Source organism: Patagioenas fasciata, chromosome 3 (genome assembly GCF_037038585.1).
Source record: "Patagioenas fasciata isolate bPatFas1 chromosome 3, bPatFas1.hap1, whole genome shotgun sequence".
NCBI classification, from domain to species: domain Eukaryota; kingdom Metazoa; phylum Chordata; class Aves; order Columbiformes; family Columbidae; genus Patagioenas; species Patagioenas fasciata.
Window position 1 is genome coordinate 77,449,816 of NC_092522.1, and position 21,412 is coordinate 77,471,227.

A 21,412-nucleotide genomic window follows, 5' to 3' on the forward strand; every position below is an offset into this window, starting at 1 on the left:
TTACTTATAAGTTGTGTTATTTGTTCTTAATTATATTTATATAAATAACATAAATGAACATGTTTGTAGGTGTCCAAAAGTTTGTTATGCAAAAGGCTTTTTGACATCAAGGTGGGAAACACATGGTAACTCTGATGGTCTTTATCCAAAACACCTGTGCAGATCATGAGCATTAGTCATATGGATATAAACTTTTTTTATAATAAAGCATGTGGCAATCATCAGAAAGGAGTAATATCTTGGAACATCTTTTCTGTTCATCAACTTTTGTCGCATTTGAAAATGTTCCACTAGTCTTTTTTTCTATTCATATGCTTATATTAGTATGGGTAACTTCAAGAAAATGATACTGGGCATTTCATAACTTCGGAACCAGAGAGGTTTAGGTGAAGTCATGTAAAAGATAAGCTACAGACTTGGGTTAAGATATGTAGTTTTGAATATATATCCAAATTCTGTGCCTTCCTGTCTGGCATTTCTTAATGTTACTTACGGCGTTGTTCCTAGAGAGAATTTTTGAGTTATATAAAACGAATGCTTACATTTAAAACACGTCTCTGTAATAGTGTATACTCACTGATTCAGTTTAAACTTCTTCCAGATTCTGGAGTTCATTCCTCCAAATCAAGGAGGAGTCATAACTTGAAAAATAGTGTAAACCAATCTACACTGCAGTCGTTTTGGGTAAACATATAGCAGTTGCAAGGGCTCACATTTATGTAAATATATATATAAATAAGAGAGAAAATTTACTTCAGAGACCTACTACTATGGACTCTACTTAACCAGGTTTCTGTTACAGTTCTATTTAAGTAAGCATGCATCTGTATTATGTGAAGTTTTACTTCAATTATGAGAACACTTTGAAGTCAAACATCATGCTTCATAGTCTTATAAATGAAGTGAATGGAATTTAGCCTTAGATAAATTTGGCCCAGTATTGTTATGAGTAAGTTGTTGCTTTCTTGAAAACTTTGATTAGTAAATTTAATGTTTTTGAACTTCTGTTGTGATTGCTTTTTCGCAATATTGTTAAATTCTCGTGTATTTATATTACAATTTTGAATTTGTTGTTTGTTTTCCCCTCCCCCAGCTGATATGGGTTTTGCAAGATTATTCAACTCACCCTTGAAGCCATTGGCAGACTTGGATCCGGTTGTGGTGACATTCTGGTACAGAGCTCCAGAGCTGTTACTTGGAGCCAGACATTACACAAAGGCCATTGGTAAGTTGTGTGTAAGAAGGAGGTTTACCTTTAAGTTTTGTAAAGGAGGGTAACCTTGTAGTAGATATGATGATCAACTGACAAGCTCATTTTTTTCCTGGAGTAGCCATAGATGGAGTATGATCCAATTCATAAAAGTTTAATCCAGATAGAAAGTTTCTGAGAACTGTGCTTTTATTTTTCAATATGAGATAAGGTTGATGTCAGACATTTTACATGTGTTGTTTGTTTTGGTTTTGAAATAAAAATATTCTTCACGTTAGTTTATATGGTTTTCCGATAAGGGCTCCAAAATCTTGTAATCTTGTAAACCTTCAGAAGGGAAAGAGCTATGGCTGTTAAAGTGGCATTTTTCTGAGGGGCTTCATGTCCAGATGCTTCTATGAAGCGTGGCTTGATCAGGAGAAGGGAGGTCTCCATCGTTCATTCCTGATGACTTGAGAAGCTCCATGTTCAGAAAATGCTGGTGGCCAGGCCCTTGTCTTCCCTGCCCCCTTAGTGAGTTCTGTAAGCACAGTCAGAGAATCAAAACACTGCGATGCACGGGAGGTGTCCTGTCTACATTAGTAGGCTATACATGGAAGAGAACTGCAAAGGAAACTCTGTCCCCCTGTTAATGGGGTTAAATTATTCCTGTGTCTACAGAGGGGGCTTTCTTGGCAGCTGCAGGTGTTTTTCTGTTACGTAAGTTTTTGGAGATGCCACGTGGGTCTTTGTTCAGAGATCTGTGAAACACGTTTCTACTAACATCTCCATTGAATGTTCAGTTGGTTTGACCAACACTTTTAATTAAGTCTCAGAAACCGGCTTTTTCATATGACTCCTGTTTATCAAACTATCATATACAATAAAAGGTTTAAAAATGAATGAACTGTCACCTGACTTCTTTGATGCAGATTTGGTACTTCAGATTTCTCTATTGTTCTCCTGTCCCATTTGGAATCTTCTAATGCAGGAGGACCCAAGTTGGGCAAAATGCAGCTTTGTTTGTTGGTCTTGCCTCGAGTGTGTGGGAACTATTAAGAAGGGCAAAAAGCCTTCTGCATAGCTTTAGTGAGGGTGTGTTCAGTCTTGAAGGCAAGTAACATGTGTTTCTATCCTTGGACAAAGTTTGTCAGCATCAAAAAGCCAAAAAGTTGCGATTTATATGCAGGAATTCCCTTTCCCCTGCTGAAATGAAAAAGTGTAACTCTTCAGATGGTCGTGTCTACATTAGCAAGTAGTGTGACACTGTAGCAGTGCATCCGTAGAGACAAAATGGTACTGAGTACCTTAGCATTCACATTGTATGTGTTTTGGAGAATGGGGAGTACTTTGGGCTTCCTCTGGCCTGGTCCAGTAGACTACTGCTCATTAGTGGCTGATGCACAGCTTTTGGTTTAGTTTCATTGCGAAGGAATTTATATTGTGTATTCTGAGTGAACTCTGCAGCACGAGCTGAAGTGTCATAGATGTGGACAGTCAGATCCATTTCTAAAGCAAACTCCTGGGCCAAGTAAAATACTAATTGCAGGTAGATTAAATCAGGTTGAAAGGAACCTTAAGAGGTCTCTTGTCCATCCTGCTGTTCAAAGCAGGATCCGCTCTGAATTCAGATGGGGCTGCTGAGGGATCTGTCCAGCCAGGTCTTGAAAACCGTTTAGAACAGTGATTCCACACCTTCTCCGAATGACCTCTTCCACGGCTAAGTCATCTGCATAGTGAACATTTTTTCCTTATACTTGATCAAAACTTCTTGTTTATGTCTGTAATTTCTCATTCTCTTGCCATATACCAGGGTAAAGAGCCTGGCTTCATAATCTCTGTCACCTCTGAAGGTAGTAGGAAGGCTTCTCATAGGTTCCTCTTTAATCTGAACAAGCCCGTGTCCCTCAACCTCCTCTCCCAGAGCAGGTTCTCCAGCCTCTGTCCATCCTGGTGGCTCTCCACTGAACTTGCTCCACATTATCAAAGTCTGTCTTGTATTCAGGTCATCAGATTGTCCCAAATATGGTCCAACAAGGGCTGAGTAAAGGGGAATAATCACTTCTCTCAATCTACTGGCTGTGCTCCTATTGATACAGCAAATATATCCTATTGGTGCTGTTAGTCTTTATCATTACCAGGGTATGCTGCTGGCTCTTGTTTTGCCTGATGTCCACTGGAACCCCCACATCTTTTTCTGCAGAGATGTTATCCAGCCAGTCAGTCCAGCCCGAAACATCATAGGGGGTTAGTCCTTCACAGATGCTGGACTTTATATTTGTCCTCATTGAATTTCATGAGTTTACTGTGGTCCATTCCTCTTTCTGCCTGTCTAGTTTGCTCCGAATGGCAACTCTGTACTCGAGCGTATCAACTGTTTCCCCAGTTTTCTCTCATCCACAACTTGGTGAGGGGGTGTTCCAGATCCTCCTCCTTGGCATTGGTAAAGATGCTAAGTTGGATAAGTCTCATAGGCCTCTGTGGTACTTCACTTGTAATCACCTTCCAGGTTAGTGTGTAAACCGTTAACCACCATCCTCAGACCCTGATGATCCAGCCAGTTTTTTCTGAAGCCCAGGGCCTGTGTTCTGCTATTTGCTTTTACTACTCCACTGTTTCATGGTTGTTACAGCCAAGACTGCCATTGATGATTGTATCCCCAACCAGTTCTTCCTTCTTCCTGAGTAGCAGATCTGAGAGAAGACACATGTAGTACCTCTATGAAAAAATTTACCCCAGCATCCTCCAGAAATCTTTGCAAGCTCCCTGAGGTGACCCTGTTTATTCTCTATGATGGTACAGAGTCTGTTCACTTCCTCCCACAGCTCCTTTTGCTGGTGATTGAGTGTTCCAACCAGAGCATACTGTGCCTGCTGTGAGGCCAGTGTCACCCTGCTGTTTGAGTCCTGGGTGGGAGCACCCCTGGAGCTCTGGGTCAGTTGAAGCTTCTCACTTTCCAGGATATCTTCTCCAGGGGGTGCTGGGGATGAATCCTTGTAGTCTACCCCTGGGGTTGTGGCACAATCCCATGTTGTCTGCAGCAGACTCTTAGGGCTTGCTTTGCATCTGCCACCATGCAGACTGGGCTGCTAACTTCCAAAGTCTCTGTTTGCTGCAGCCTGTAGTGGGTGAAAACAGTTACTAGAAGTGTTCAAAGAAGATGCCGACAGAATTGCCTTGAATGCTTGTAAATTAATGAAATGCCAAATTAGGTGCTTAAGCTGCCCCGACTGTTGATTTTGTGAGACACCAGTGTGAGTGGAGCAGATTACTGAATGACCTGGATGTGTAGCCCTGGGAAGTTACTTTAACTGACAGTTACCTGTGTTTGATTGATAGCGTATTGTTTGCAGATTAGGCTGCGTGATACGTACCATTATCTCGGGATATCTGTTTGAAGAATGAACTAGTATAATGCCATTGTTTTCTTTAATTAAGTAATAAATTACTTGGTTCTTGCCCTAAGGGATATGTATTCCACACTAAAACACAGAGAAGGAGTCCCTATGAAACTTTAAGGGATGATGCTACTTCGGAGAGATCTGTTTTTTCTACTAGTTTATTGTTTCTGGGGCTTTTATTTCTTTGTATCAGACCTACCTCAGTGAATCCCCAGGAGGGGTGCGAATTGGTCATGTAGTACCTGGTGTGCAGTGTGGGTGCTGAGGACACCCAAAACAGTTTGGGCAGGAAGGTAAAAAGTACAGAAATGCAAACAAGGAAAGTTGCAAGGTGGGATTTGTAGGCTGACTGAGGACTAGAGGAGCATGTGACTGAATAGAAAAGAATAAAGGTACGTGTAGGTGATCTGTGTGCAGCTTTAAGACAAAAGGAAGAAGTGGGTAACAAAATGACAGCGGTGATGTTCATGCAGTTTGAGTCCAGACTTGTGTTTTGCTTCTAGCATTATGTGCACTTAAAAAAAGGCAATTTTTATGAGCTAAGTGTGATAGTGAGAGTTTAACGTGAATGCTAATGTTTTTTGCAAAGGATGTTAATGCTTAAAGCTCTCTGTTAAATCTCTGTGCAAGACATATAATTTTAACATCTCTTAATATTACATTATTCTCAGGAGCCCTATGTATTGCTTTTAGTAATAACTCATAGATTATAAAAGATTCTCATTTAACTACTCCTCACTTAGAAATAATTGAGAAGAAAGGTGATTAGATAGAGCAATTTATGAAAAAGGAAATGACAGGCTATTTCATATAGCTGCTTATTTTCCATAGCTATTCTCTTATGTCTTTTATATAATACATAATTTTGTATAATTAGTAAATATCAATAAAAGGCTAAAAGCATCGTCATGCCAGCTTTAGTCTGTTCTCTGCCAATTTTGGCATTGTGAGAAATATTTTTGTTTGAATTAACAAGGAATGCATTGTCATCAGTTCTCTACTGCAACATGCTGAACATTGTCTAACAGTTGCTACATAAGTTGGATGTTTGCTTAGGTTTTTAGTGGGTTAGTCTCGATTTTATTTTAAATATATCTTCTATATACTGTATCTAATACTCCCTTTGTTATCTTAGCTTCGCATGTAATTATTAGCAGTGTATTCATAATATCCTGGAGACTGTCCACTATAGTGTCCAATTTGTCTTTGTTTTGTAGAAATAAATCCTTGAGGGAGGCTTACTTGCATGTAAATAATTCTCATACATGATCAAAGAATGAAATTAGAATTTGACTTGCGTCTCATTCAGGATTTTTGTCTGTGTTTTCTGGATCTGATCTTAGTTACATCTTGTGGGTTTGACTTTGGGGAAAAATTGAACTAAATACAGTCTATTTAGAAATAATTATATGCGTTATACAAAACAACAGATTGCATTATTTTAGAGGTAGTTTTTCAGTGACATTTTTGCATTTATTTGATTTGTACCTTCGTACTAGTGTAATATTCTACTTTTCATTTATTTGCTTGCCAAACAAGTAGTTGTTTGTCATGTATTTAACATCATGGTTTAAGGAGATACAGGAGTCAGGAAAATAGTGTTGCTGAAAAACAGAAATAGCTTTTGCTTTCTGCATGTTAAAAGGATCATAAAAAGCCCATGTTAAGGTTTCATGGGGAATAATATTTAGTTTCCTGAACTGTGTATATTTATAATCTAAACCCTATTTGTTAATAAAGTTTCCTCCCTGGTACTGTAGTTACAGGCAACTAACTTAGCAGATGAATACAAATTGGGAATATGATGTTGTATAAGCCAAAGGTCACTGTGTGTTACCACAATATAAATCTGTACTAAATTCATTACAGCCTGTGGAAGTTGGTCTGCATTTCCACCACCATAATTTAAAAGCAGAATCTGTTCCTCTGTGTTCATCAGATACTCTAGGAAAGAGGTAAAACATGCAAATGAAAGTAACTTGAACAGGCTTCAGGTGAAAACAAGTAATGGGGGAAAATGTAAAATGTTTGTGATCGTGGAAATGTTAATGAAATTACTGAACTTTTAGAAAGTCTGCAGCACAACAGAAAATGATTTTTTTTACTCAAAGTACTAAGGAAACAAGGTTGAAGAAAGTGGAAAGATACAGTGCTGCTTTAATTGATGGGCAAAGGCTTCTGCACTATAAGGAAAGTAAAGGAAATGATTGTGGCAAAATAAAGGTAAAGTTAAGCTGGCTTCCAGCTTGAAAGGAGACATGAATCAGATTTTTTTTCACTCTCAGAACATCAAAATATAATGTTTTAGTAAGTAAAGTAGTAAGAACTCCTTTTCGTCACAGGTTTTTAAGTAAGCATGTGGCAGTCTACTGTGATTCATTCTGGGACATCTTGTAGCATAACATCAAGGAAGTAGCATAATTATGACTTGGTTTTTATCAAGTTGCACCTTGTATAGTTAGCAGTGCTATCAAACAAGAACATGTTATCTTACCTCTCTTTAGCACTTACCTTAATTAAATAGTATATTCGATAAATGGTATCAGACAGCTTAGAGTATTGTAGGTGGTTTGGATTTTGTTGGCAAGAGTTCTTCAGAATGATCATTCAGCCACTCCTGAAGCAAGGATAAAACACTGTCCTGCTCCAAAAAAAGGATGGGATTATTTATTGTGAAAAAGAAAGTCTGGGAACCTGAGAAATCTCTATTGCGTGGTTATCTTTCCTCACTTGTCTAGATCATAAGTCGTCAGGAGTGTCATAAATGGCCATGTGACAATCGCATTCACGAGCCCGAAAAAGATTTAGGTATAGAGAAACTGTAATTTAAAGCTTGGGCAGTACACTGTCACCTCATCCTATTTCCAGAATAACATATGGTTATAGAAGCTGGAAATGTGTGAAAGGTATAAGCAAATATCAAAATGCCTTTAAAAGCAAACATCATGGGAAAATATTAGCTGTAACAAAGGGAATTCATTTATATAACGACTGCTGGGATCCCTCAGAGTTCTAACAACTCTATACAACTTTATGTGGGGGGAGAGGGGGGAAGAAGAGGGGTGTATTATGTAGGATTTAGGATGGAAATATGTGCATATGTGTTCCATATTGCCTATGCAGCAAGTCCCACACGTTCCGAGTGCATCAGATGTCCTTACTGTGTGCGCACAGATTGTTGGCACGCTGGCCGGGCTGTGGGGCCTCTGGAAATCTTGGAACGATGCCTGAAGCTCTTCTGATCTCTTACTCTGGGAGAGCTGGGAGGAAGGAGGAAAAATAAGACCTACTTGGAAAATCTGGTAAACCAAACATTACAAATGGGGCCAACCAGAAGACTGGAAAGTCCTTAGCAAAAATGCACAGGGGAGGTTCCCCACCTGTAGTCTGTGGAGCCATGGGAGTATGGGAACGGCTTTGAAACATCCACGAGAGAGAGTTCAGAAAAGTAAATCTATAGTCAGTCAGCTTCCGTTTGCTGCATAGGATCCACATTCCTGTTTGTTAGAGATTTTGATTTGAGGAGGAGGAGCTGTGGAAAAACAAGAAAAGTAGAGAAGTTTGGAAAATGTTCATTTATTCGCTCTGAAAAGAAAAACTCAGACTACGCCAAGAACGGAGCCTTGTTCATGCCCTGGGCAATGTTATATGACATGGGAAGTAATTGGATTCAGATGATACTTTGTGGTAAACTTATTTGGCATGTGGTAAACTTTCTTCATTTTGATTATCACAGCCGTTCTCATGCTTTTTCTGAGAGGCAAAATATTTTAATACCAAAGATTAATTGTTGCCGTCTTATCTAGTTATTGCAGGTGCTGGATGATTTATTGCTGTTCTTTCCTCTTGCTTGACAGTGATCTTTAAAATACTATGCATGTTTCTTCTTTAAAAAAAAAATTGCTGCACTCCACAATCTTATCACTGCAGTCACATAAGAAATGTAAAATTATATAGAGGATTATTAGGTCACTTAAATACAACATTTCAAAGTTACATTTTAATTAGTATTTTGGGAAACTTGAGAGTGCTGACAGCAACTCAATTGTCCACAGAATTGTTATATTAATATACACATTCTGGATATTATGAAAGAAAATAAAAACAAACCCACTGAATCTTCAGTCATAACTAGAATCTGCTAGTTGTCCTGATTTAGATTGCTCTGTAAATTAACCTGTAAACTTTCACTCATGGTCACACAATACTTTTTCATATGTTCATGATTCTTTCCTCTTGCAAAACATATGAAAGGAAGAACCTTTTGCCTTTTTATTCAGTATTTTGGCAGATTTGCTATTGTGTGATGATTACTATGATGTAACTGTGTATGATTGATTTTAGAGCAGGAAAAATAACATAAAAATACTTAGATGGCAGAATATATTCTTTAGTAAGAACTTTGTCATTAAAAATCACCTTGAAGAAGAGATGCCTTCAAAAAATCTGTCTATGCTTAGGTCCACGTACATGAAAAATCATTACCGATTTGTGGGCCAAACCCCCTCTGTTTCATGTCTTTTTCCTTCAAATTATTTTTTCCTTACAGTTCTGTGTTCTTCCCAAGTGTTAATAAATATAGGGCCACTTACATGGGTTAGCTTTTCCTTCCCTGGTGTCTCACTTTACCAGGCAGATGAGCTTTGCAGCAGCAGGGTTGTTTCTCTAAGCTCCCTGAGCAACCTACACTGAACTTAGTTTAAAAAAAAAAAAAAAAAGAAAGAAAATAAATATTTAGGGAAGTAAGGCAGGAGTTCTCTTGCAATGTCTTACATAACCCAGAGCAAATAATGGATCCTAACGTGGAAATGGAACATGAATGATGACACAAAAAAGCAAGACTCAGCATTTAGAGAAGGTCAGGAGATGTATTTTGCCCATTTTCTCTTCATACTCAATTCCATTCTGTACATGCCAGTTGGGATATATTGTGATTCTTTGGGATATACTGGAAATATATTGTTCCTTTTATATATGAGCGTGTGAGAAATTTGGTGCAGAGTTGAACTTGCATCTCCAAGGTGTTTAATTTGTTTTGTTTGTTTTTTTAAAGGCTTCCTTTACAAAGCAGCGGACTAAAGGCTGGTTTCATTTTCTTAAATGAAACATGAGGTTGACATTTCTAGATCCAAAAGGTTTTCTGTTTTAAAACCTTGGTTCCATAAACACTTTACCCTAGCTAACTAGTGGAGTAACAAAGGCTTTTAATATGCTCTATTTACTACCCTATCTGAAAAGTTCACTTACAAAAGTTGATTTTGGCTAAAAACCAAGTACTTACTGTTGTAACAAGATGCATACTTCTGATGCAGAGGAATTTTTTTTAGCTAATCCGTCAGTTTGATCTTGAGGTACAATTATTTCAGCAATATCAACTGAAACTTTCATCACGACAGCACTGATTGAGTAGAATGACTTGTTCTCAGGACAGGTAGGATTGCTTCACAAATAGGCTTCTTGGCAATAGCTGTGACTGACAGCAGGATTAAGTTTCACAGCAGTTTATTCTGTTGCCCATCCAATAGATTCGCTTGTAATTATGTAGGAGTTATTCTCTGTGCCTTATTAGAAATAGTTGTTAGGCTGAACCCCTTAGTAAGAGAAATGTTAAGATATTGTAAAGTCCTCTGTTTAGAAGGACAAATAAGTCTCTGTGCCAAGACACAAAGCTTATTTGTGTGCATTCCTCTGTTGACTGAAATACAGTGGACATCGAAAGGTTTAATAACTCCCAGAAAAGACTGTCTTGCCTTGTGGATTGGAACAGGCCAGGGGAGTACTCTTCACACATGGTCCTTGTTATGACTCAGTCTTCCAGATAGCAGGCCTTTTGCTCACCTTGTATTAGCTCTGAAGATGTTGACATGTTGGACCTAGTAAAAAGTTGTAATAGTTAATGACACAAGCTGAGTGAGAGCACACAACAGGTTATAAACTCACTGTCCCTCTTCATTTAGCTTGCAGTTAACCTCCAAAGAGCTCCACTGTGTACAGAAAAGTTGGTTTGTTAAAATATTCTGCATTTAATTCAGAAAAAAAAGGTATATTTCCCTCTCAAAGATTATGTACTGCTCTCTTCTCATTCACTGCAGTTCAGAAGAGCACAAAAAATGGCAACGATTTGCTAATATGGTATGCTATCTGTACAATATAGATTATATTATATTAGACACTTACCTGCAGTGGTGGAATAAGATGGAAAAAAAATGGAGAAGGAGGGGGGAAATTACTGCTAAAGCACCATAGTTAAGAACCTGGTGTTCCTGGCTTTCCAGTCCTATGATCAGATGATACTATCAGGCTTTTTTTTTCATATGATAAATTGTAAATGCAAAGCTGTGGATGTTTCTGAAAAGGTTTCTAAATACTGTTGTACCAAACAGCGACATATCTTGCCTGTTCTTAATTATTTTGTCATTACTGGAGCAATCAGTAACAATTTGTGTGTTAGACCTACCTAATACTTTGCAGTAGAAAAGAGGCTCGTGACCTTTGCAATGAGAAGCTTTCATAATTACTTTACGTGCTGCAGTTGTTTGATATTTGGTAGGGGGAAGTAGCCCTGAGGCTACAAAGCTGCCTTTTGTGTCAGCTGTTACATTGCTTGTGCTTTCGATGAATTGTCACTGAAAGAACATTTTGCTTTTTACTTTTGTTTCCGTGAAGAGCCTTGGCAACCCGCCAGGGTACCTCATGGACCCTCCGAGGTACAAGCACTGCTGTTGCTGGAACAAAACTAACAGTACGTTCTTTACTACATCTTGGAGATACTGGAGTTGGCAGAAAAATAATAGCCCCTCTGACGCACCTGAAGTCTTAGGATTAGGAAGAAAATGAGGCTGTAACACACTGTCCTTGCCAGAACGCAGTGCTTGTCCCAGTGACCTAATTCCCTGCCCTGAAGCAACATCACCTGAGTCTGGAGCCCACCCCAGTTTCTGGGTAGAGGAAACCATCGTTCTGTTCTGCATTCATGCAACCATCGCTTTATACCATCTCTCAAGGATGTTAACCTGCTCTGCTGCTAGCTGATGTAGTTAATCTGTGGTTTATACAGTAGTAGTCTTGGAGACGCAAGTGAAGAGTTGAAAGAATTGCTGATGAAAATGTGGTATATAGGATTTGGGGGATCTAGGGGGGTAAGCATTTGGGAAGGTATGTACTGAAAATCCTTACAAAAGCAGTATAATGTTGGTGAAAGTTTAGCTCTTGTGCTCTGTAGTACAATTGTTGTTAAGATTGCATTTTCCTTTCTTTGAGGATGCCTGTCTTCTTCAGTATGTAAGCTGCAAAAGGAAAATACAAGGTTGCATATAGAACCATAAACCTGGAATTTCCACATTTTTGATTGTGAAGTTCTGTACATTGAAGATTTAAGTTCTTTAACAGGATTTCTTTGTTTGCAATCATGTTTTTGCTGCCTGAGAGGATTACTACCTCTGGTCCTACTGCCACTTCCTGTATTAAATCTATTGTACCTGTGTTGTCAACTTACCACAGTAATTCAAGTGTAATGTTGCAAGCTAGATAATGTGTCTAATGCACAGCAGAAGTCTGAAGTCATATGATCCAGGATCTTCATTTAATGCTGATATACTGAGGAAGAGAAATTCAAGTGGGAAGGTGAATATTTCAACAACATAAAATGACTCTGGAGAGGATGAATTAGTCCTGGCCCACTAAAGCCCTATAGAAAATTACAGTTGATTTCAGTGAACTCAGAATATCGTCAAGATACTTGAGAATGTTTAAGGTTGTAGTAATTGAAATTAATTAAATTCTAAGTACAGACATGAAAGGAGGGCAGCTTAGTTTAAATGGTTAGGATTGAGGCACAAAGGTAAAAAAAAAAGTGTGAGGATAATAGATTTCATGACTGATTTGAATGAATATGGTTTTGCCTTTAAAAGTTTTGCGTTACCTTGACCCTACATCATGGCACAGGAGATTACATGCTCTTGAAATAAAACATTGCTCTTAGACATGTGTCTGGCTGCCCATGAGCATCCTTCAGATTACCAAGAGGTACTTCTTGTTCTGTCTGCAGAACATTCATTTTTGTGGCTTTACAGTATAAACTGTCTGTTCTTCAGTCAAGTTTACTGATCTTTGTTAAAGATCAGTAAACATTGCCTAACTTACCAATGAGTAAGAGTAACTTTCTGACCCTTAGCCCACTGACACCACTTTTTGCTTCCCCATGAAAAGCTTGTCACATGTAAATATTTGACCTCATTCTCAGTTCTTCATAGAAAGTGACAAATTTAAAAAGCTAGTAACTACTCTTTCCTTGACTTTATATTTTGCTGACTGAAGTTTAAATGAAACTACCAAAATTGAGACCTTCCAATACAAAAAAGAAGACCTTCCCCATGTGTATGATAGCAACAGGTATATTCTGTTGCTGTTATCAGACCAAAGAAATAAGAAATTCCCCTCTAAAGGTAAATTGCTCTTTTAAATCTAACTTTTAGGTGTGTGTGAAAATTAATAAAATCTTTTTCTATAGTATCTCCATGTTCCTAGGTGACCATGTATAAGAATTCCAGATAAATTTAGAAAATGCTGCTGTGCTCAGCATAAGAGGTACAAGATTTTCGTTAGACCAATTGTGCCTATTTTTTTCAAATAAATATCATGTTTGCCTGCACAGCCCCCATTCAGGTTTCCAGTCTGGTGAGGTATTTGTTGTCCTTGCCTTGATTTGAAAGTTTGAGTGAATCTTGTAGCTCTTTCAGATGACCTGGGTGGGGCCTTGTTTGGGCTAAGGCTTCACTAACTGGCTTTTGGTTACCCTGGTCATTGAGTTAGCACTTGGTGGACATAGAGAAGCTGTATGTTGGTGTCCCTCCACTGTTTGCTTCCTTTACCAGCGTTCAGACATGTCCTAAAGTCTAGACTTTATGTTCAAAACAAAAAAATCCCCAGATTGTTAGACGTACAGATGCTACTAAACCAAACCTCACTGATGATGAATTCCTCAGATCAATTGCAGCTCAATAGATGTTTTGCAATTCTTGACTTACTTTCTTTAATGGAATTTTGTTCAAGAATTGTGTGAGACTAAGAGCTTGTTTATGTATTTATTTTCTTGGATGTAGTTAAGAAACACAAAGTATTTAATCTTGGACTCTGTGAAACATTTTAGTTAATATGCAGGGGAAAAGATGTTTCATTTTGAGAATCAAAGCTATTGCTCAATAAATTGTCTTATTGTCTTAAGTGCTAATAATGTTCTTAAAGAGTATTTCCAAAATATTGGAACAAATACAAAAGTGAGATTATTGTGCCATAGAAAGGAAAGAATACATGAGCATTTATGTGCTTAATCAGCCCTATCATTGAAATGGCTATGTCAGCAGCCTCTTGTACTTGCTCCTTGGCTACAACACTAAAGTAGAGCAGGGCATGCAGGATTTTCTCAGCTTTAGTAGCTGACCTATAAAGCTATTAGAGTCACAGGTTTTAAAACTGGGACATGGGCACCCTTACAAATATTCTAATAATATGTACACCCAGGCATATATATGGAAAGTCTGTTTACCAGCCACAAGTAAACATCTTTAAAAGGCTATTTTTTCTCTTTATAAAGTTATGTAGTACTTGAGATATATTGTCACAGTGGAAGGATATTTCACTGGTGAATAGATTTTAATGGAACCTGAGGAAACTGTCTTTGAGGTCAAAGTAAAACAAAAAACCCCAAAAAAACAGCAGTAAAGCCCACTGATCGTTCCTGAAACCTAATGATAGTTGAAGAGGCTGTAGGAAACAGAACTATCCTTACAGGAATGGTTGTGTTGGTCTGGTGAATTTATTAGGATCTTCCCAGGACATAACAAGTTAAAGTGGATACTGTCTGTAGTTTTGCTTTGGCTCGGGAACAATGAGACAACTCACCTTCTTGATCATTAGTGGAGGGGGGAGCAGAGAACCAATTCTTGGATATTTTTTGCCGCTTAGTTTTGGTGGTTGCTTTTAAAAAGAAATTGTATTTGTAATGAAATTGTTATACAACATTATGAGAAGTTACTCTTGTGCTAGAGGCAGATGATGTGCACCAATAATGTACTATACTGGAAAAATACTGCATATGTGTTTTAAGATTTGCCCATATAAATACCCATTTCAGAGGGGTAGTACTTATTATTTGAATTAGATGTAATAATCATTAATCTCTTTTAGGGACCACAAACTGAAAACATATGAAATGGCACTGAGTAGGGAAATGGATAATTTTTGACATGTTTTTCTGTAGTTAGAGCTGAAGTTTGCATTTGGTTGCCTAATATGAACAATGTAGGAAATAAATACCTATTAGGACGGCTTGTATTGATGAAGCTTTTAAACTTGCCAGAATTTAACAAGGCGTTCTGGCTAGAAAACATGGCACATGTGGTAAATAATTACTGTAAATTATGAATATTATTTAAAAAAAAAAGGACTAGCCAAACTTGCCAGCAAATCATTAAGTGTAAGAATGGTTTCAATATGTGCCAAGGATGTATTTGAGATCAGGTTACATTAAAGTTAGATTCGCAAAGAGAAAACCCTGACCTGCTTGAGCTGCCTACGGAAATGAAAGCTTCAGGTTTTCTGTAGTAAGTATTTTGGATTACTTTATATTAGTTCTTTGAAGCTGAAGAGTATCTGGCAAGAAACCTAAAGAGTTGAACCCCAGCACTATGAACTAGTGGATAATACAGTGACTCATCAGAGTCCAGTCTCTCCAGTTAATGCCATTCCATAGAAAATGCAACACCAGCTTGGGGGTGACCTGTGTTTATTCAGATGTAACTTCCAGTTGGTAGAATGTCTGTCTTTCTGAATTCTCCAAGGGTTTAAAATGTGCTCTCTGTCAGGAGATGGAAATGTGTTGCCACAGTGGTCCTGTTCTTGCACAGTTCAGCTTATGAAGGAGAACCAGAATTTTGAAGTTTGCTGTGTTGTCACATCAGGGAAATTTCCCAGTTCAGCTTTACTGTCAACAAGAATACTAGATTTTTTTTTTCTTTAAAAGGAAAAGGTCAGTCTAGATTCAACAGTAGTGAATAGAAGAATGAGCAGTGGCCCATCCTCTCCCTCAGAATTCGATGAATAGTGAGCACTGCAGAAAGCCATGAAAACCAGCTGGCCTCTAGTAAAAGCATCTCCAAAATGGTTTGCTATCTAGTATGAAAAAAAAGTGAGTAGATGCTGTTAAATGAAGATGCCATTCTTCAAATAGTGATTGCTATGCTGGAGTAGATAATTTATGCCTACTGCCCAGACAGGAATTTTGATTAATATGCCGCATTAGCTGCTTGAGCAGATAAAATCTCAGGAGCTAAAGATCTTGTTTTCCTGCAGATAAGGTTAATAAGAAAATGAAAGGAAGATGAAACCTTGAGAAAGTGATGTAATGCACAGAGCAAGTTATACCCTGTCGAAACTGTGAAATATAAATGAAATGTTATCAGACTTTCCTGTAAGGGGAGCAGAGAGAAAAGCCTATAAATTGGGACACCCACAGCTCCACACCTGTAACACGGTCGAAACGGAACTGACCTCTTTTGGTCAAGAGAGTGTGATGACTCTATATTCCTTCCCTGCGTAAACCGATCAGGAGAGCCACACTTTTCTCTTTGTTCATGAGAGCACATCTCCCAGGCAGCCTGAGCCAACCACCCCCACAGACAGCAGGTGGGCTTCTGAGTCTTGGATTAGTTGTGTGCAGGTAACAAAGCAGAGACTTTTCTTGGTGTTCTCTTTAGTCTGAATTCCAAAGAAACACCAAACTCCGGTAAGGTAATTCTTAATCTCTTAGACCAGGAGTGTCAAACTCATTTGCACTGGGGGCCACATCGACCACGTGATTGCCTTCAAAGGGCCAAATGTAATTTGAATGTAGGAGTAATTATATTTACACAGTCCTATATTCATACAGTCCAAAATTACATTTGGCCTTTTGGAAGCAACCGCAAGGCCGATGTGGCCCCCGGTGCAAATGAGTTTGACACTCCTGTCTTAAACCTATAAAATAGGGGTAAATAGTTTTCTATATTTATGATATTAAATTTGATAAAATCCAAACGGTTTCCCAGTGTCATCTAGTTTAATCTCAGCTACTAAGCAAGTCTCCACACTCTTGTATTCAGCAATCTATGTTCCTAATCCATTTGATCTCAACATCTTTTCCAGAGTTATATCCCAGACACGTATTTGTCAATCCATTGTCAATCCATTTATTTTCTGCTAGTAACCACCTTCTCGCTGACAAATCCACACTTTCATTTTAAGATGAATAATAAAGCATTTGGGCCATACAGAACACTAAGATGACTGGTGATAATAGTAACTAGACTAAGTACATGTAATCTAGAAATTTCTTCTCCTGAAAACAAAATAAATGCTCTTGTCCACAACAGATGTAATTTTGAAAGACATGTTAATGATAAATTCATGAATACAAGTGATTTTATTTCCCTACAACATCAGTATATCATGCTGTTGTTTTCTGTAGATACATGAGATGTAGATGAGTCAATTCTGGTATTGTTCCAGTGGAAGTCAGTTGTCAAGTAGGAGATTTCTTTAAGTTGGGTGATTACTCTTCTACTGTCGATTGAAGTTAGGATCTTGTTTCTGCGTTTTAACTAGCCTGCACTATTTGGCTAAACATACGTGTCATTAGTCTTTTCCTTATTAGTATTTATTTGGTTATAAATAATGTGTTTTGAATTGTTCTGAAATATGTGATAGAACTTTTATTTCAGTGTATCTTTATGGAGGATTTATCGTTTATTGTTGATGGTCAGTTGAATGCCCTTTAAGCTGTGTCATCAGCAAATATTACATATGTTTCTGCCATAACTGTGAATAAGTTCTGGACTGCCCGTGTACAGCTTGAAAAAGATTTTGAAGACTCAGACTTTGACTGAAAAAAACCTCTGTGTCCACATTTTACCTTTTTAAAATCTAATATATTAATGCATTATTTTTAAAGTACGGTATGTAATTGTATGGTGAGGCATTTTATCTTACTGTGGTTATAGAAGTTGTTGAGAAATTGTGCATAAACGAAAAACAGAGTGACAAAATACAGTAAATTTGCATTCATTATCCCCTTTCTTTCTTAGATATTTGGGCAATTGGTTGCATATTTGCTGAACTATTGACTTCAGAACCTATATTTCACTGTCGTCAGGAGGACATCAAAACAAGTAATCCTTTTCATCACGACCAGCTAGATCGCATTTTCAGTGTAATGGGATTCCCTGCAGGTAATTTATTTTCATTGAAGTGTCAGATGTAATGCAACTGAGTTGATTTTTTTCTGTAGGAAATGATGAGTTGTTTGTGTAGTTATAAAGATGATGTCAGTCTGATGGATTTGAAAACGCTGACAATTATGGAACAATTGCACTGGCCAAAAACCAGAAAGTCAAATGGCTGCTGTTGTTGTTTCTTCTCATGTATTACTTAAACTACACTTTGAGAGCTGTAAATGCTTCTCCTTTTTTCCCCCTCCACCAAAGACAAAGACTGGGAAGACATAAGGAAGATGCCAGAATATCCAACTCTTCAGAAAGATTTCAGGAGAACAACGTAAGTGATGATAATGCAACAACAGTTCAGTGAGTGTAGCAAATAGGCAGAAATTGCCTTCGATCCTCTGGCTTTTTGAGGAGGGGATTCTGGAGTGTTTGGGTTCACACTGTGACAGCTGATCTGTTTTGAATTAGCTGTTTTGCTTGACTGGTGTTCTTTCCCTCAGCTGCTTGTTAAAAGCATCAACTGAGTGGCCTCTCATTTCCCTAGAAGGGGTCCTTGTAAGTGCCATTTAATCTATGGCAGGCACAGACAAATGAGCTTGGTTAAACCACTTTATTTGCTGTTACTTCATCCATTTTGTGTGAGAAAAAATAGGGAAGCACCTCCCTGGTCCTTTTGACCAGCAGATATGTGGAGACAGTAAAGCAGAGGGCAGAAATTCCTGTGGAAGGTGATGTGTCAATAGGTTGTGATCCAAAACCTATCTGGGGTCTGGGAATTTTCCACTACTAGTGTTTCTTGGTGCTTTGTCTGAATTAGTCAAGTGGTGGTGATAGATCAGAGGGTGTAAGGAGCAACATAGACTCAGTTGTAAGGCAGAGGACAGGAGTTCAGGAGTTTTAGATTCTGTTTCCTGGATTCATTACACTGGCTTTAGACAAGATATGAAGCTTGTCTGTGCTTGAAGCTTCTTCCTTCTGAAAATGGCTATAGGTATCCTGTGGATTTGTAGATTGAAGGCAAGGCATAGAGTGTGCATATTTGACATTTTTGAACTAGGGAACCATAAGGACTGTGTGGTTTGCTGCAGGTTGGGGTCGGGGAGACAGAATGGTAAAGTAACTGCTCTGCCAAATTCAACTGGAAGCAGCTTAATAGCTTAGTTGTTGTGCTGCTACAAACTGCTGTATGCTTTCTGTGGCAGAGTTGCTTTAGAAAACTAGAGTATAAAGTTTGAGTTTCTTTGTCATATGCCCGTATCAACAACTTATCTATATACTATAAAAGCTGCATGTTCCACAGAAATAATCTGTACACAGTTGATACTATTACTGTTAGTGAAAAGCTTAGAGTGTCACACTTAGAGTGTCAACTGGTAGATAAATATCTGACATTTTTTCCAACAGCAGTTCTTTTTATGGTTTACTTCATAAGGGCTGGTAAATGGTTTTGTGATCGCTTGGTGCAGTTCCATATTCTTAATGCTGTATTATTTCAGAAATGTCTGTGTTTAACTGTATTTTTCAGATATGCCAACAGTAGCCTCATAAAATACATGGAGAAACACAAAGTCAAGCCTGACAGCAAAGTTTTTCTTTTGGTAAGTACAACCTGAGAATCACTATGATAATAGGAATTAAATGCATTTCTGATGGTGATATCTCTGTCTGTTACTCCATCTCATTCTAATGAACACTGACATTAAAGCAAGCAAGTTATCACTAACTGGCCATTTTTGAGATTTGTTTTCTTCATATATGTTCACGCTGAGGGTGTTCTTAAGCTTCTGGTATTCAACATCTGAAGCTTTTATCTAATTAAGATCTGCAAGGCACTTGTATATCCAGCCTTACCCTTAGCTCTGCTGTGCAAATAAGAAAATTAGTATTATATATCCCTTGAGTCCATGTTGTTTTGGAGAGCTAGCAAAGGCTCCCAGGAGGTAAAGAATTTTGTGAAGAAAGAGAAGAGGAAAGAAAAATGAATGTGCATGTGTCAAAACATCTTGAAGAAATGAAATTATTTCCTGCAGTAATTTTCTTTCTTTTTTTTTTTCTTTATTTTTTATTTCTTGCCTCTAATGATAGTCCACCCCTGCTCTGTGGGTGATTCCAAACAGTGTCTCTAAACATGTATTTGCTGGTTACCTAGTTGAGTCATTCATTGTAAGTGACTACAGGGTTTTTGTGTCTAATACAGCATCGTTTCTGGATGCCTCTGTGATGACTTAGTGCTGTCTAAATTTAGGAATGAAGTTCAAAGTGAAAAGGGAGTCTCTGTAATGAGGCTTTTAATGCAGCTTGAGTTCTAGTGGTCTGTTTCCATCACAGAATCACAGAATGGTTGGGTTCGGAAGGGACCTCTGGAGATCATCTAGTCCAACCCATCTGCTAAAGTAGGTTCACCTAGAGTAGATTGCACAGGAATGTGTCCAGGCAGGTCTTGAATGTCTTCAGAAAAAGAGACTCCACAACCTCTCTGGGCAGCCTATTCCAGTGCTATGGCACCCTCCAAGTAAAGAAGTTTTTCTTCAGATGGAACCTCCTGCGCTTCAGTCTGTGCGTGTTGCCCCCTCATCCTGTCATTGGGCACCACTGGAAGGAGTCTGGTCCAATCCTCTTGACATCCACCCTTGAGATATTTATAAACATTGATGAGATCCCCTCTCAGCCTTCTCCAGGCTGAACACACCCAGCTCTCTGTCTCTCCTCATAAGAGAGGTGCTCTAGGGCCTTAATTGTCTTCATAGCCCGCTGCTGGACTCCCTCCAGTAATTCCTTGCCCTTTTTAAACTGGGGAGCCCAGTACTGGACACAGTTCTCCAGATGTGGCCTCACCAGGGCAGAGTCAAGGGGAAGGATAACCCCCCTCAACCTGCTGGTCACACTTCTTCTAATGCACCCCAGGATACTAGTGACCTTCTTTGCCAAAAGGGCACATTGTTCACTCATGGTCAACCAGTTGTCAACCAGAACTCCGAAGTCCTTCTCTGCAAAGCTGCTTTCCAGCAGGTCTGCCCCTAACCTGTACTGGTGCCTGGAATTATTCCTTCCCAGGTGCAGGACCCTACACTTGCCCTTGTTGAACTTCATTACATTCTCTCTGCCCAGTCCCCCAGCCTGTCCAGGTCTCGCTGAATGGCAGCACAGCCTTCTGGTGTGTCAGCCCTTCCTCCCAGTTTGATATCATCAACAAACTTGCTTAGGGTGTACTCAGTCTCTTCATCCAGATCATTGATGAACAGATCAAAGAGGACTGGACCTAACTCTGACTTCTGGGGAACCCCACTAACTACAGGCCTCCAGCTAGACTTGGCACCGTTGATTACAGCCCTCTGAGCTCTGCCATCCAGCCAGTTCATGATCCATCTCACCATGCATTCATCCAGCCCATACTTCTGAGCTTGCCTATGAGGAGTTCGTGAGAGATGGTGTCAAAAGCCTAGCTGAAGTCAAGGTAGTCAATATCCACTGCTCTTCCCTCATTTCCTCACCCAGTCATACCATCATAGAAAGCTATCAGGTTGGTCAAACATGAAGACTATCAGGGTGATCATCACTAGTTACAG

The 21,412-nt window shown here is 38.7% G+C and overlaps 1 protein-coding gene across 3 annotated transcripts in view; it reads left to right on the forward strand.

Annotated features, from left to right (window-relative positions):
• The window catches only part of CDK19 (cyclin dependent kinase 19), a 137,745-nt gene that overhangs the window by 98,688 nt on the left and 17,645 nt on the right, over positions 1-21,412 (forward strand). For all 3 annotated transcript variants that reach the window (XM_065834115.2, XM_071806642.1, XM_071806641.1), the window contains 4 exons: positions 1,094-1,225; positions 17,709-17,852; positions 18,108-18,177; positions 19,372-19,444. In XM_065834115.2, coding sequence (XP_065690187.1) covers positions 1,094-1,225; positions 17,709-17,852; positions 18,108-18,177; positions 19,372-19,444 — 419 coding nt within the window. The remainder of the gene's footprint in view (positions 1-1,093; positions 1,226-17,708; positions 17,853-18,107; positions 18,178-19,371; positions 19,445-21,412) is intronic.